At 53.5% G+C, this 15,781-nt stretch overlaps 1 protein-coding gene across 4 annotated transcripts in view; it reads right to left on the bottom strand.

The window, feature by feature from the left end:
• Nucleotides 1–15,781, bottom strand: part of PRDM11 (PR/SET domain 11) — a 74,413-nt gene that overhangs the window by 32,397 nt on the left and 26,235 nt on the right. For 3 of the 4 annotated variants that reach the window (XM_034644916.1, XM_034644917.1, XM_011228783.3), the window contains exons 2-4: nucleotides 14,727–14,851; nucleotides 14,242–14,345; nucleotides 13,382–13,644 (exon numbers count right to left, since the gene is read on the bottom strand). In XM_034644916.1, the coding sequence (XP_034500807.1) occupies nucleotides 13,382–13,644; nucleotides 14,242–14,345; nucleotides 14,727–14,851 (492 nt within the window). Of the gene's footprint in view, nucleotides 1–13,381; nucleotides 13,645–14,241; nucleotides 14,346–14,726; nucleotides 14,852–15,450; nucleotides 15,711–15,781 lie in introns of those variants that run through there. The other variant, XM_019802833.2, reaches the window with a different exon arrangement.

The raw sequence follows: 15,781 nt of genomic DNA, 5'->3' as shown, positions 1-15,781 counted from the left end.
AGGGGAGAGCGCTTAAAATGTGCACAGCATTCTGGGAATATTGGTATATGAGTATAACTTCCTAGGTGACAGGGGCTGCTTGAGAACCAGATCTAACCCGCCCTCATCTCCTTTTAACTGATAATGGAATTAGTGCTTCCTTTGATCATTCTAAAAGTCTTTTATTCAATTTCAAAAAAGGCCTGGAGACCTAGTAAATGAGGCACGGTTACATACAATCCCAAATTTCACATCCAGGTTTTACATACTGGAGTATCACTCACCACACCCATGTGATGCTAACTGGAGATAATAGACAGATGTGATCTGCTTATCCCCTGCTGTGCACCTGTCTGCAATAAGCATCAAGACTCACAACTCATGAGGGTATGTTCCAACAGACTCTGCATCCCCATTTTATGCAGAGGAAATCTAGGCTCCGAGAGAGTAAAGCGCTTCGCCCCAGGACACACGTCCCTCAAATGGCAGGAATGTCTGAGTCCAGAGCCCCTTAACCAACTCAGACAGCTCTTCCGCACTCAAGTCCACTCAAGGTCCCCCCTCCCCCGGCCTTGTTACCAGCCTCAGGACCAACTACCCCCGTACCCTGGACACACTCAACCTCAATAAATCTGCCAATTGGTGAAACCAGTGGGTTGAGGCCTTAGGCAAAAGGCCTGGCGTAGCAGTGGTGTTAGAATGGGCCTGTGGCCAGAGGGAAAGTAAATAGAAACAAACATGAAATATACTACAGATGTGAAGGGTCTTCCAGGTTAACGGGGCAGAGGGAAGCAGCTGATAGGGCGCGTGTGAAAAGCACCCACGGAGTGGTCCAGACCCCAAGCAGCACCTCTGTCAGGGGCGGCTCGCCCCCCCAGCACCAGAGAAATGAACAAGAGAGCGTCAGAACAAAAGCAGAGAACACAGCACAGCTGCACACTGAGATAGCGCCTCATTCCCACGAGGACGGCTAGAATCAAACTGGCTAATAGCAAGGGCTGGCGGGGAGGAGGAGGGATGTGCCCTCCTAGACGGCTGGTGGGGCTGCACAATGGTCCAGCCGCGCGGGGACACGGTCTGGCAGGTCCTCAGATGATGAAACACAGGGTTCATTCACACAGAACTAAGCAACCCAGCAATTCCACTCCTAGGTAGATGCCCAGGAACAAACAGGTCTACGCAGGAACCGGCACACCAACGTTCATAGCAGCACTGATCAGAAGAGCCCAAAGCTAGAAACAACGCAACTGTCCGTCGACAGGTAAATGGATGAACGAGATGTGGCGTGTTCACGTAATGGAATAAAAAGGCCACAAAAAGGAACAATCATGCTACGTGCACGGTGATGACCTGCCACAACTTGGAAGCGCCTAGAAAACAGCAAGCTAAGTGCAGGAAGCCAGTCACAAAGGGCCACGTAGTCATTCACATGAATTCACTGATCTCCTATGATCTCCTTCATATGAAGTCCAGAACAGGGAGATCTCTAGAGACCCAGTAGATCAGTGGTTCCTGAAGGCTGAAAGGGGGAGGGGGGAGGAGGGAGAGGTGGGGTGACAGCTAAAGACAGAGTTTCTTCCTGAGGTGACGACAGTGTCCTGCCACTGACGGTGACAGTGGCCGTATACAGCGGTGAATATATTAAACACCACTGAATTCCACATTTTAAATGGGTGAACTGCGTGGTATGTGACTACATTGCAATAAAGCGGTTTTTAAAAATCTGCCAAGGGGGCACCTGGGTGGCTCAGTCAGTTCAACGTCCGACTCTTGATTTTGGCTCGGGTTACAATCTCAGGGTCCTGGGATCGAGCCCCACGTCAGACTCGGCGCTCAGCGGGGCGTCTGCTTGTCTCCCTCTCTCTCTGCCCCTCCTCCCACTCATGCTTGCTCGCTCACTCTCTCAGTCTCAAATAAATAAAATCTTAGCAAAAAAAGAGAAAGAAATCCCCCCACATATTCATCAGCAGCAATCAGACAAGGAAAAGGAAACCACGTTATACTCCCTGCTCTAAAAGTACTCCCCAGAGAGACAGAAGTTTCCGTGTGAGTGGGAAGACCAAGGCGACAGCACGTGGGCATTCACGTACGGGGCTGGAGATGAGGCACTTGGGCTGTGGTTTGAAGTCCTGACCCCAAGATCAGCTACATGGCCTTGGACAAGTAACCTGGCCCTTGAAGCCCCCGTTTCCCAATCTGGACAAAGCGGGAGAGGGACGCCTGCCGATAGTACGGTTGTGAGGGTACAAAGTTACGGCTCACGAACCTTTGAACGCCCAAGGAACAGCAACGATTTGGCGGCTATTAGAGGTATTGCTGTCTGCCGAGCCTCACAGCTTTCGCGGAGGCCCCCTGCGGGTTTAAGGCTGCAGAATCGGGCTCCAACAAGACCTGTCCTAAAGGAATTTTCAAACACCAGAAGGCCCCAAGTCCCCTATTATTAAAGCCAGAAAGTTCACTAGCAATTAGCGTCTCTGAAAGCGAAGGTCTTTGGATATGTTCTCTCAAGATCCAAAAGTTCACTACAAGAATTTTTAATTCAATGTTTTCATTTAAAAAAATCAATATACAGGAATCACTAGGAGATTGCCGTCCCAAGAGTACTGGGTTTGTAACTCGGTTGGCACCTGCGGTCAACTCTGAATTCTTGGCTCCAGTTCCCGCCCCTCCCCATGGGCCTCGGCCATGTGATTCTGCACTGGGCTCTCTCTTACAGGTGGCCCGTACCACTTCTCCTTGACCTTGGCTTCAGCCATGTGACTTGTCTGGCCGATGGGATTTCCAGCAAAGACTGGAAATGTGCTCCCGAGGGTGGACTTGCCTCTCAGGCCTCGGCCTTGACCGGGAGAAGAGCTTCCCCACGGAGCCCCTGCTCCTTCAGCCTGGGCCCAGAACATGGAGCAGACCTGGCTCCACGGTGAGGTGACAAGCTTGCCCTGTGGCTTGCGGCCCAGCGGCCCAGCCTCGCCCAGCGAAATCAGCCCCCCAGGGGCCACCAGCAGACACCCCAGACTAACTGAGGAACTGCAGCTGGACCTGCAGATACCCAAGCAAGCACGCAAGATTGCTGCTGTACACCTCGGACCAGCAAACTATGGCCTGCAAGGGAAATCCAGCCGCCACCTGTGTTGGCCCACCAGCAAAGAGCGGTTGTACGTTTCTCAGTGGTTGGGAATAAACCAAGGGAAGAATATTCCATCATGCGAAAGGTATATGGAATTCAAGTTTTGGTATCCATAAACAGTTTGACTAGAAGACACCACACCTATGACCGCTCTCCCGCTACAAGGGCAGAACAGAGGAGGACATGTAGGGTCCACGAAGCCTAAAATATTTACAATCGGCCCCTTGACACAAGAAGCATGCATCCCCAGTTCTAGGTCACCAGATTTGGAAGTGGCCTGCTAGACGGGCACAGCTGACCACACAACATCACTTCCTGCTGTCTGCCGCGAGCTAGCGGAAGAAGAGCAAATGCAAACTTAATAAGCACAGGACACATTCTGGCAAAGAAAAGGGTAGGACCCATGGAGGCAGGTGCACTGAAAAATTCCCCAGTGTTTCCAATAGAGACAAAGAAAATAAAGGGGTTGCCTGATAAACAGCAGTTTTGTTCCAAGCATCCGACACGTTACACTGATTTCATTCACTTGCATTATGTTGGTCGGTATCGTTCCATTCATTTCAGACTTGTAAGTCTGTCTTGGATAACTGTAGCTATTTAAGAGCTAGAAGAAATGTTGTTGCCTCTAGATCTATGCTTATACCTTTTCAAATGACATTAACGTAAGATTAATGTAACATTGGGACCCCCCTCCCGGGAACATCCAAAGTTACCTGACCAACAGATACAGGACAAGGTGCTCAACTTCACTGGCCATCAGGGAAACGTAGACCAAAACCACAAGGAGCTGCCCGCTCAGGCCTGTTAGAATGGCTAGCATCGACGTGACAAGGGACAGCAAGCCCTGGCCAGGATGTGGGGAGAAGGGAACTCCTGAGCGCTACTCTGGGAGTGTGCATGGACGCAGCCACCATGGAAAATAGTACGGAGGTTCCTCAAAAACTTAAAAATAGAACTACCACGTGATCCAGCAATTCCATGTCTGGGTATTTATCAGAAAGAAACGAAAACGCTTAAAGTGAAAAGTTCTGTGCACCCCCGTGTTCACCGCAGCATTATTTACAATGACCAAGATGTGGCGACAACCCAGGTGTCCCTCGGCAGATCAAGGGATGGAGAAGATGTGGTAGAGATATTATTCACCCATAAAAAAGAATGAGGTCTTGCCACTTGCAATGACACGGACAGACCTTCAGTGTATAATGCTAAGTCAGACAAAGACAAAACAAAACACCATGCGATCTCACTTATACGTGGAATCTAAAAAAGAAAAACACCAAAAGCTGAACTCCTAGATAAGGAGAGGAGACTGGTGGTTGCCAGAGGCAGAGGGGTGAGGGGAGCAGGGAGCAAAGATGGTCAGAGTGAAATAAGTAAGCCCTGGGTGGGTAACATACAGCATAGTGACTATAGTTATTCATATATTTAAAAGTCACCTCAATACGACAGATGAGAAACGCCACCCCAGCACAGGTGCTGAGAAGACAAGGCATGGTGAAGGTCAAGTTAGGAGCTCCTTTACACTGGAAATACTGGGCCAGTTCAGAATAATTTTCATGCTCTTTTATTCCAAAATAACAGAGTATGAGAATGACAGACAGTTCCAGCCAAAACTCGTTCACCAGCATCGTACATATTGGTGGGGAATCTTTGGTTCCGTTTGTGATTCATAACCAAACGACCAGCTTTTGTCCAATAGTTATACAAGGCAAGCCCATTTAATGCTTCTGATTGTAAGAGAAATCTTAAGATTGAGCTCCATACTTTTATTCCTGGAAAAGCTGATACTGAATTGATAGTATTTTAAGGATCCATCCCATCTTAGAACATGAGAAAAGCAACTTCTTTCTAGCATCATCGTCCACTCTTCCTTCTAAGCACACTTCCTTCTGCTATCCCTTATCACCTTTCCCCGCTCAACACTACCCATGCCCCCAGACCCGTGTACATGTCGTGCCTGCTGCTCGTGATTCTGTGTTCCCTCAGGTCCCCGATGCCATCGGCCACCCGCTGCAACTCATCCCTCAAAACCTAGTTCAGGCCTAGAAGCAAGGAGACCCTGGTAGCCACGTGCACGCTTAGTGCCCAGGGATCTTGAGTTCTGCACACCATTTCCACTCAAACAAATTAGGGCTCCTGGGAGAGATGGCTAGCACATCTTTTTGCACCAGAAAGTAAGGGAAGGATGAAAATAAGGACAAGGAACTAGAATGAATGGGCTCCCGCTGGCCAAATCTAGGGCAATTTAAACATCAGAATGAATAATGACAGGAATGGGTTAGAACACACAGAAGAAAAAGAAGGATTCAGGAGTCCATGCTGACGCTAAAAATAACTTTGAGGGATGGAGTGGAGGAGAAAGTTGAGCACTTTTCTTTTGCAGAAGGATGTCACGTAGTAAATGTAGACCGTAAATAATTTTAAACCATGAATGATAATTGACGATGCAGGCAAGAATCATCAACAGTTGCTAAAACCACTGGGTAAAAGATAAGGCAAAATATGACCTCACATGCTTCCTGTTATCTACAGGGAGAAAGACACAACATCCCTTGTGCCGAAATGCTACAATTGGAATCTATCATGAGGAAACCATCAGGCAAATCTAAACCATGCAACATTCTGCAAACAACTGCCCAGGACTTCTCCAAAGTGTCAATATCCTGAGAGAGAGAAAAAATGACGCAGGGGACTGTTCTAGAATAAAGGAGACTAATGAGACATGACAGTTAAATGCAATGGGGGATGCCTGAGAGGGTCCTGGATGGGGGGCGGACTGTAAAGGCCACTTCCCCAGGGCCCCTGGGAAGATGTGAATATGGACTGCAGTTGAGACAGTATTGTATCCATGGGTACATTTCCTGAGTATAACGATTCTATTGTGGGGGCAGAGGACAGGGGTCAGCAAACTCCCGCTTGCAGTTCAAATGCAGCCCCCTACCTGCTTTTATACAGCTCTGAGCGAAGCATGGGTGTTTGCCTTTTTTAATGATTATAAAAAATTTTTTTCATATTAATTTCATTTATGTGATTTCATGTGTGAAATGCAGATGAAATCTCAATTGCGTTTGAAATTACATGATGTTCACGTTTGACGTTCATAAATAAAGTTTTATTGGCACACAGCCTCACTACTCATTCATTCCCAGCCCGTCTCTGGCTGCTTTTGCCCTGCAACTGTAGGGTTGTGTCGTGCTGACGGAGAGCACATGGCCCGGAAAGCCTGGTGTCTGCAACCATATCTTAAGCAGCTCGGAAGACAAAGCAGAACGAAACAAAAAAGAATGTGTGTGTGCATGCACACGCCTGCTGGTATTTAGAGAGAGAGATTCAATGCTAGCAACGGGACAATTAGGTGCAGGGTATGTGGGTGTTTATTACACGAGCCTTACAATTTTTCACAGAGTCTGAAATTTTCAAAATAAAGAGTTAATAGAAAAGAGCAAACAAGCATGGAAAGTATCTCCTCAAACACACACACACACACACACACACACAGCCAACCTGTCTCACATGTTCCTTCTTTTCTTCCTGGACAAGCCCGTTATTCTTGCCTTCTCTGAGCTCTCCCAAACTTGGTGACACCTGCCTGCTCCCGCTGACATCTCGTGACATTGCAACCGTCGGCTTCAACTTCCCACTATCCCAGTCACTCCGGGGTTTTCAGACTTTTCTGGAGGCTGTCATGAGCTTCTGCACGTTCCATTCCAAGTTTCAAAAAAAAAATCTCCATTTTACAGTGGAACTTGAAATGGAAAACACTGGAAATACCATGGCACCTCGGTCTCCCCCCCGGAACAGCAGGCGTCTCACCGGTGGAGGGGCTGACCGACAGCAGGTGAACAAATGCCACCACATGGAGTCCTCGTTATGAGGACCCCTGGGAAATCTCCCGTCCAGTATCGGTACCCAGAAGGGCAGACCTCCCCAGGAGCTAACTGGGGACAGGGACAGAAGGCACTGGTAGCTGACCAGGTTTGCCTTTTCCCCAGTGGCGGCCAGATTTGGGCCCCTGATAGCTAAAAGCGCATACACGGGTCATGACGGTCTGCATTTTTAGACTCATTCCTGGCGCTGCTTAGGGTCTCCGTCCTTGCTTTTCTTTCTTCTGTCTCTCCCAGTTTTAACATGCTATGATGTTCTATTTTATGTGTCCTGCTAGGCTACCCGAAATCCCTTCTGGAACAAGACCGAGTCTAAGCGAGAAAGGTAAACAGACACCCTGTGCTGGTCTCCTTTTTCTTCCTCCCTTGACTGAACCACATGGCCTCCTGCACTCCCGAACACCTCAGGCCCGCAGCATCGTCACCGGCAGCCAGTGGTCGAGGGCGGTCTGGTAACCTGGCAAGGAATCCTGGGATTTATCATTCCCACTGAGATGAGAAGGCGGAGGAAGGAGACGTTTCTTTTCTAAGCAGCCAGAGGTGAGGGCAAAACTCCTGCAGAGGAGGCCAGGCTGTGGAGAGATGCGAAGTGGAAACGGCCACTGGGTCCATCTAAACGCAGGCCCTGGCCTGTGGGACCAGCTTTCCTCCAGGTGGAGGGGAGGTGGCCAGGGAACCAGTGCTGGGCAGGAAGGATGAGTAGAACAAAGTCAATCAAGGCCAGCAGGGAAGAACAGGCGAGACGAGGGAGGAAGACGGAGAAGGACCTGGAGGCAGAACGAGAGGGCAGGTTCTGGAGTCCAGACGGCTGGCTTGGAACCCCAGCTCAGCAACTCGTTAGGTGTTTAGCTTTGTGCAGAATGACTCTCCTCTCTAGGCCTCAGTTTTCTCAGCGGTACAATGGGTAGAATAATACCTACTTCATGGGGGCATTATTAGGATCAAATGAGATCACACTGGCAAGTGCTGAGCACAGACCCAGAAACATGAAAAGTGCTCGAGAAACCGGGGCAGGTCGCTTATCCTCCATTCCACCATTTTTTCGGCTGGAGTAGAGCGTACACGCAGAGGCATTGCAAAGGAAATGTGTTGTGCGGGATGAAGGCCAGAGCTTTTGAAGGCAAGCAGAAGGTCAAGAAAGGACATCAAGTATGGCTCTGACACAGGACTCGACAAATGAATGCAGTTTACTTGGGCTGCGATGCTTCCAGATCCTGGTCCAAAATCAGTGCTGCGGTTCACCCCACCTCTCCCCGCTCCGTCTGTTCAACCAGCCCATCATCTGAGCGGCAGCGCTGTTCCTCATTCCTGCGTTTCTCCAGCCAAAACGCTGACTGAGGACACACACGCAACACACGGAAACATACACACGTGCAAACACACATGGAAACATACACACGTGCAAACACACGCGCGCGGAAACACACACACGCAAACACACATGCGTGCACACACGCGCACATACACGCACACTCGCAAACACACACACACATGAATGTGCGTGCACACATAGGCTCTGCTTTCTTGAGCCATTTTGCACATCTCTTCTCTCAGGGCCTTCAATGCCCCTCACCTCTCTGGATCACAAAGGTCAGAGCCTCCCAATGGTCCCGCGAACTCCAGCCGCTACCTCCCTGCACCCATCCCCATGTCACAGCTCCCAGCTCCAAGGTCCTAGGAAGGCACCTCCAAGGGAACAACAGGGCTGGCCCCTGGGCCCTTGAAGTGCAGGCCACGCCTGCTCTCGACTGGCAGAGCTGGTCTAGCATCAGACGGCAAACTCCAGGGATTCCCCCTCTCCCTTTTCTCCAGACCCCAGCCCCATGCCCGGGCCACAAACATGGAGAAGCTGCCTGCTTCCGAGGCCCCAGGCTTGCCCCGCGGGGCCTCCGCAAGGTGTGGTTTTGTGGGCGGGGGAGGGAGCACAGCCCTAGATTTTCACCTCCGCTGAACTTCCACCCATCCTTCAAGACCCATCTCCAATCTGCCCAGTCAAAATCCACTCCCCTCCTCCCTGGCCCTTCCAGCCTTGTACAAGTATGACAACCACCCGTGACACTCCGCCTCGGAATTACTTGGCTGGGAATAGACCTCCTCGTCTCCCATCCTTAAAGCCTGGCTTTGTGGGAACCACGTGTCAGCCATGGGAGTTGGGGCTGTGCGCTTAACATTTTCAGTCCCAGGTTCCCTCATCAGAACCACAAGGCCAGCGACCTTCGCCTGCAGGACAGTCGGAGGAGGAATGTGGTACACAGCTGGCCTAGAATCATGGCTCACGAGCGGCCAGACTTTTAAAACAAGCCAGCCACCCTGGCTGGCTCTCCGGTCACCTCCCACTCACACTTCCATCCCCAGCAGCACGGCTTCCACCACGAAACCGCCCGTGGCCAGGACACAGAGCCCGTGCCCTGCGCGAGCCTGGCAGCTCTCAATCCTCCCGCTTCTCTGCCGCCACTGGGCCCCTCCTGCCCATGCCTTCCTGGGGCCTCAGCTGCATCCATTCCCCTGCTTCGTGTCTCCTACGCCCAGGCCCCTGTCCTCGGCTGACCTGCATGCGCCGGCCTCCCCCGAACAGCCCACCTATGCGTCTCACGGGCACAGGCACCTGCAGCTTGCTCACCCCAGCTGAACTCACCCTCGCCGTTCCCCTGGCCACCTCTCCGCACCTGTTAGCAGACGTCTCCCCAGACACGGAAGCCCACTGCGTTCACTTCCTATCACTTCTTAACAAACTGTCACAATACTGTGGCTTCAAACACCACCTGCTGATTATCTCACAGTTCCGGAGGTCAGGGGTCCTAAAAACCAAGGTGTCCGCAGGGCTGAGTTCCTTCTGGAACTTGTGGGAAGATTCTATTTCCTTGCTATTCTAGCTTCTAAAGGCTGCCTGCATTCCTTGGTTCCTGGCTCCTTCTCTTATCTTCAGGGCCAGCGGGATAACATCTTCCCATCTTTTCTGAGTCTGACTCTCTTGCCTCCCTCCTATAAAAATGCTTGTAATTCCACAGGGCCCATCCTGACAATCCAAGATAATCTCCCTATCTCAAGAACCTTAATGTAATCCCCTCTGGAGAGTAGTCCCTTTGGCCATCTACGAGGACATATGCATGGGATCCAGGGGTTAGGACATGGCCATCCCCAGGGGGGCCATTATTAGGGCTACTACACTTCCCACCCTCCATCCGCTGAGCCTCTAGGCATCCCTCCAGTGACATCTGAACCTTCTCGGTGTTAGAAGAGCTTGTCCACTACGCCTCATTGCTACTCTAGAGTCGGCCAGCTCTCCAGCGGGGCCCTCCCCCCAGGTTTTCAAGGATGTTAATGTCTCTCTCTGAACAAAGCTCCCCGCCCCTGTGTCTGCCGGCAGCCATCCCCTCCCAACTCCTGTCTCTCCTCCACTGATCTCACCTCGGATTAGACTTCTGAGAAGCGGCTCTACTGGTTACCTGGGCTCTAACAGCGTTCCCACCTCCCTGCTCTCTTGAAGGGTTTCACCGCAGCACCATCGACTACTGAGGCCAGATCACTGTTTGTTGTACGAGGCCGTCCTGCGCATTATGAAAGGTTTAGCAGCATTCCCAGCCTCTGCCTTCTCGATGCCAGAAGTGTATCCCCATCCCAAGTTGTGATGGCCAAAAATGTCTCCAGACGTTACCAAATGTCCAGAGTGGAGGGAGAAGCAAAGCGCCCCAGGTCGAGAACCAGTGTTTGACAGGAACGGTTCTTGCTAAGGTGGCTGGTAACTTCCCTCGCACTAACTCCAGCGGACACTTCGGAGCTCTTCTCTTGCTTGGCTTCCTGGCAGAATTTGCCACTGTTGGCCATTCTGACCTCCCCCGACTCAGGCTGCAATTCCTGCCACCCTTGCGGGATCACTCCCCTCCCGGACCGCTAACCGCGGATGTTCCTCAAAGCTCACCCGAGGTCCTGTCCACCTCTCATTCACCTGTTCTCCCTGGGGCCTGCCCTCCGCACCCCCGGCCCCACGGACACCCACGCATACCCACGCACAGGTAACTCAGGAAGTGACATCTCCAAACCTCCTTTCTAAGCTCCGCACCCATGTAGCTAACTGCCTAGTTAACACGGCCCCTGGAGACCTTGCGGTCACTCCAAAGTCAGCGAGTCCAGAACCAGAAGAGGGATCTTGCCCTCCACCCAGGCCCTGCCCTGCATTCCACTTCTCAGAGATGCCTTCCTGACCTGCTGAGAGCAGAATACTGAAGGACTTGCTCTGGCCAATTCCCTCTCCCTCACTTAGGCCAATCAATCTGTTTCCAAATCACTATCGCTTATCCCTGAAACAGGTCACAGACCAGTTCACTTGCCTCCATGTAGCCACCCCACCCTAGCTCAAGCCTCCACCATCACCACCATAGAGAATGACCATAGCCCTCTAACTGGACTGTGGGCATCCATTCTCCACACCAATGACCCCCCCCCCAATCTGTTCTCCAGGCTGCAGCCAAAGTCACCCTTTCAAAACATAAAGGAAACTTCTCATTGTTCTTAAAGAACAAAAGTCCCAGTTTGCTCTACTGGGACCTATACATCCAAGCTTCTGTCTCCCCCTCCCAGCCCCTATGTTTGCTACGCTCCAGGCACAATGATCTTCTTCTAGTCTTGTAAACGTGCCAACCTCTTTCTCCTGCCACAGGGCCTTTGCATATGCTGTTCTGTCCACCTGGTGGGCATTCTCTCCCCTTAACCCCAGCTCCACTATCAGGAAGCCTTCCCTGACCTCTGGCCACATCAGTTCCTCTGGTTGTTCCCTTTTCTCCTAGCCTCACTGTCTTCATCACCCAAATCATGATTTTACATCTCTTTATCTTATTCTTTGATTCATTCCAGCTTCCCCACAATAATCTCTATGAGGGCAGGACTGACGTCCGATCTGGCCCATCACTGTATCTCACAGGCCAGTTCGGTGCCCAGCCCAGCACAAAGGAGCCCCACAAGAAAGGTTTAATGAATGGCTAATGAATGATCTTTCCACTCTCTAGCCTGACTTTCTCTACTGGCCTTGCCTTCCTCCATCTGTGTTCAAACTTGACTCCCAAGAGCCCAGAGTCATCCCTGACAATCCTTCCTCTTCAGATCGTTACAAACCCTCTTTGTCACCTCCACATCCCATCCATTAATAAATCTCAGAGATTTTCCTTCCTAAGTCTCTCGCAGATGTGCCTGCCTCTAGCACCTGAGTTGAAACCAGCATCTTTTCTGACCTGAGCCCCCCACCCAGGCCTCCTATCCATCCCAGTTCTCCATTCTGCAACCTAACCTCCCCGTTCTGCAAGTCTTCCCCTGGCCCGCAGGAGAAGCGGCACCTACCCTGACTTATGAAATGTGGCGTGATCTGCCCCTGCCCCCTTCTCTGATTTCTCACCACACTGACTCCCGGGCTCATTGCTAGCACCGCACTGGACCTGTTGGAGTTTCTCTCGCTCAGCTGTTCTGTGTGCCTACAGCATTCTTCTGTGCCCCGTCCCCCAACTGCTACTCATTCCTCCAGTCTCAGGCTGAAAGAAACCCTGCCCAAACCCTTCAAATAGGCCGACAACAACAATGATAGCTGATATTCACTGCATGCTTCCCGAAGGCAGGCACAGTTCTAAAGACTTCACGGTGTTGACCTATTTCATTTCCACCATCAACTACAACTGTTCTGTTACAGAACAGCCACACAGAGGTTAAATGATTCGTCCAAGGTCACATTTGATAGTAAATAGCACAGGTGGCTGACACAATGAACTTGGGCTCCGGGCCCCAGATCCTCGAGCACCACGAACACCACCGTTTCCCTCTGCTCCTAGAGGGTCCTGTCTTCCCCCTTCCATAGCAATGATCATGTGTGCATGTACCTGGCCAGTACCTGTTGTCCCCACCAGACCATCCACTCCCTGACGGCAGGGGCCATGGTTCCTCTGGCACTCAGCCCAGCACCCGGCATCACTGCTTTTTGGGCTGAATGTCATGCTCTGCATTCCCACAGCCCACAGACCCACTGGTGACCCCAAGTCACCCACTCCAGAGGAGGGTCTGGGTAAACCCTTTGTCAATGCCACAGAATGGCCTGCCAGACACACACACATGAACATTCACGGGGACATTGCCCTGAGTTCTGCCTGGCAGGCTGGCCACGGGCTCCCTAGAGCCCCACTACCAATTCTGCTGACCCCAGCCAGACGGGCCCCTCAGCACGGCCCTGAGCCACCCAGGGTGGCAAACCACTCAGCCAGGGCAAGGGGATAGCAAGACTCAGCATCCCTGCATCCTGGACTGATGGCAGAAAAGCTCTCAGGCCAGGCTGGGCCAGCGTATGGCTCCCCCTGCTGGTTTCCTTCCACGCTCTCGTTAGCACCCTCTCCCACGGCACAGACCAGGGGACACTCACCAGCCAGGAGAAGAAGCCAGCTGATTTGTCCTGGGTGGAGATCTGCCCCTCATAGGGGCCGAAGATGTGGCCCTTGGGGATGACCTCATTTATGCATCGCACGTCATTCTCCCCACTGGCTTCCTTGACCACCTCCATGCCCTGTGGGATGGTGAGGGCAGCCCTGTCTGGGATGCCCACGGGCACTGGCGTGTCGGACACAAACACTGGGGGACCGTGGTTCGGGCACTCATCCACAAAGTACTCCTGGCAGGACTCGCAGACTGAAGGGACGGAAAGAGCGAAAGAGCCTCAGTTGCTGCAGGGAGGCAGGACGCCCACGGCGGAGGCTGAGGGGCTGCAGGGAGGCCCCCCCTGAGGATGGCATTGGGCAGGGAAAAGCACACTGTGTGGGACTCACGAGTCCCGGCCCTGGCTCCACCCCAGCCAGCCACAGGCCCCTGCGTCTTCAGTGGTAATAACCCACTACCCTCCCTGGGGGCTCAGCGGACATGCCTGCCAAGGTGAAGGAGGCCAGTAGCTCCCTGGGCTTTAAGTTTACAGCACAGCTTTGGGGTCAGATGGGTCTGGGTTGGAACCACAACTGTGTGCGCATGCGGGCTGTGGGACCCGAGGCAGGGTCTTAAGCCCCCAGCAAGCCTCAGTGTCCTCACCTGGAAAATGGGACCAATAAGAGCCACCTCGGTGGTTAAGGGTGAGGATTAACTGAAGCCTGGACCCGTGTCCTATACATCATAGGCGAGGGCCTATCATTAGTCTTAGGGCTGCAAATTCCCAAGCAGAGATGGGATGGGGAGGTGGGAGCAGGGTGAAGGGGTGAAGGGAGGAGAAAGCCAGGAACAGCCCCAGGCTCCACTTACACCAGAAGTCCACTTGCTGGAAGCTTTTAGGCATGATGAGCTCACGCTTCCCCTTCAGTTTCTTGGGCTCCACTTCCATGGTTGAGGGGTCTGGTCTCCTAGAGCTGGCCAGTCCAGGGGCCAGTAAAGGAAGCAGAGAAGCTATCAGAGAGTGGGAGACTGGTGGGCAGAAAGGCCGTGGACACGGCCAGGAGGCCACGGGGACGCAGGGATGCGGGGCGGGCGGAGGAGTCCCAGCCAGGCTGCCGGTTCCGCAGGGGATCATGAAAAGGTAGGAGTTCTGAGCCCTGGGCCTAGGCCTTCTAGGGCCAGTGCGTGGGTTCTTCTAGCGTTCTAGAGCCTGCCCTCACTCACATCTGCTCCCAGGAGCTGCCCGGAGCGGGTGAAGGACGGTGGGCCCGGAGTGGGAACCCTCGGGGCGTCCAACCAACCCAGCCCAGAGATTCCCCACTTCTCCCTCTCCTGCCCCCACATAAGGGCCTCACCAGGGCTGGCCATACTCCTGGTCTCGGAGTGGTGAGCAGACCTCGGTCTTCACCACGGTCACCATATCCCCCACAGCCGCCTTGGTCTGCGCCAGGCACTCCTTCATGTTGTCAGTCATTCTGTCCTGGGGACGTGAAGGCGGGACCAGCGCAGGAAGAGGATCAAAGAGACAGGGGAAGAAGGGTGAGTGTCAGAGAGGGCAAGCGGGGGTCCCCGTGGAGTCTGGTTACCCTCCCTGCCATCCCCAGAGGAAGCGCTTAAGAACAGAGACAACAAAAACAGCTGTAGCCCGGCCAAGAGGAAATGCCATTTCTATCCAGGGCTGGTCCTGGGGAGGACTGGAGCCACCAGCCCCATGGGGTCAGAGGCCTAGGGGCAGCTCAGGCCAGAGGGCAGGACTGGATAGCACAACCTGGACCCCAAGACCAAAGGGCAAAGGGTATGAAGAATCCACAGGAGTCTCCGCACAAAAGTCTGCAATGGGGAACCGGGGAGGGACCGACTCAAGTCCAGCTGGGGCCAAGGGGGACTGGCAGATGACATGAGCCCTCAGCGCCCCGCTGCGCGGCCCCCTCACCGAGAGGCTGCCAGGGAATGCAGCCAGGCCCGCTGCGCCAGCTCAGAGCAGGTACAGGCGGGGCCTGGGGGTCCTGGTGTGGGCCAGCCCCGACTCCCAAGCCCCACCCGCTCTCTCTAGGGGAGTCTTCCCAGCCCGCGGCTTACCGCCCTCCTCCACCACCGCGCCGGGCTTCAGCCCCTCCCTCGGCACCCCGGGGTCCTCATGCCAAGCCCGGGGACACTCTTCGGGCCAGGGCGGCGCGCGGCTCGGGCTGGGACCGCGCTCGCGGCCCGGGACTGGGCGAGCAGCGTGTGTGACTCACTACCCGGGGCCCCGCTGGCCACACCCCTGCTCCTCGGCTAATCAGCCCCCTGCTCCCCACCGGGGCCCCAAAGCCGGCGGCGGCTGGGAGGGGTGCGGGGAAACACGACGGCCTGCCCCCTCCTCCGAGCCGGCGGGGCCGGGGGGCGCGCGGAGGGGGGCGGGGGCTGCCCG

The sequence above is a fragment of the Ailuropoda melanoleuca genome, chromosome 16, assembly GCF_002007445.2.
Source record: "Ailuropoda melanoleuca isolate Jingjing chromosome 16, ASM200744v2, whole genome shotgun sequence".
In the NCBI taxonomy this organism is placed as follows: domain Eukaryota; kingdom Metazoa; phylum Chordata; class Mammalia; order Carnivora; family Ursidae; genus Ailuropoda; species Ailuropoda melanoleuca.
Note: the sequence above shows the minus strand (reverse complement) of the source record. Positions and strands in the feature narration are given on the sequence as shown.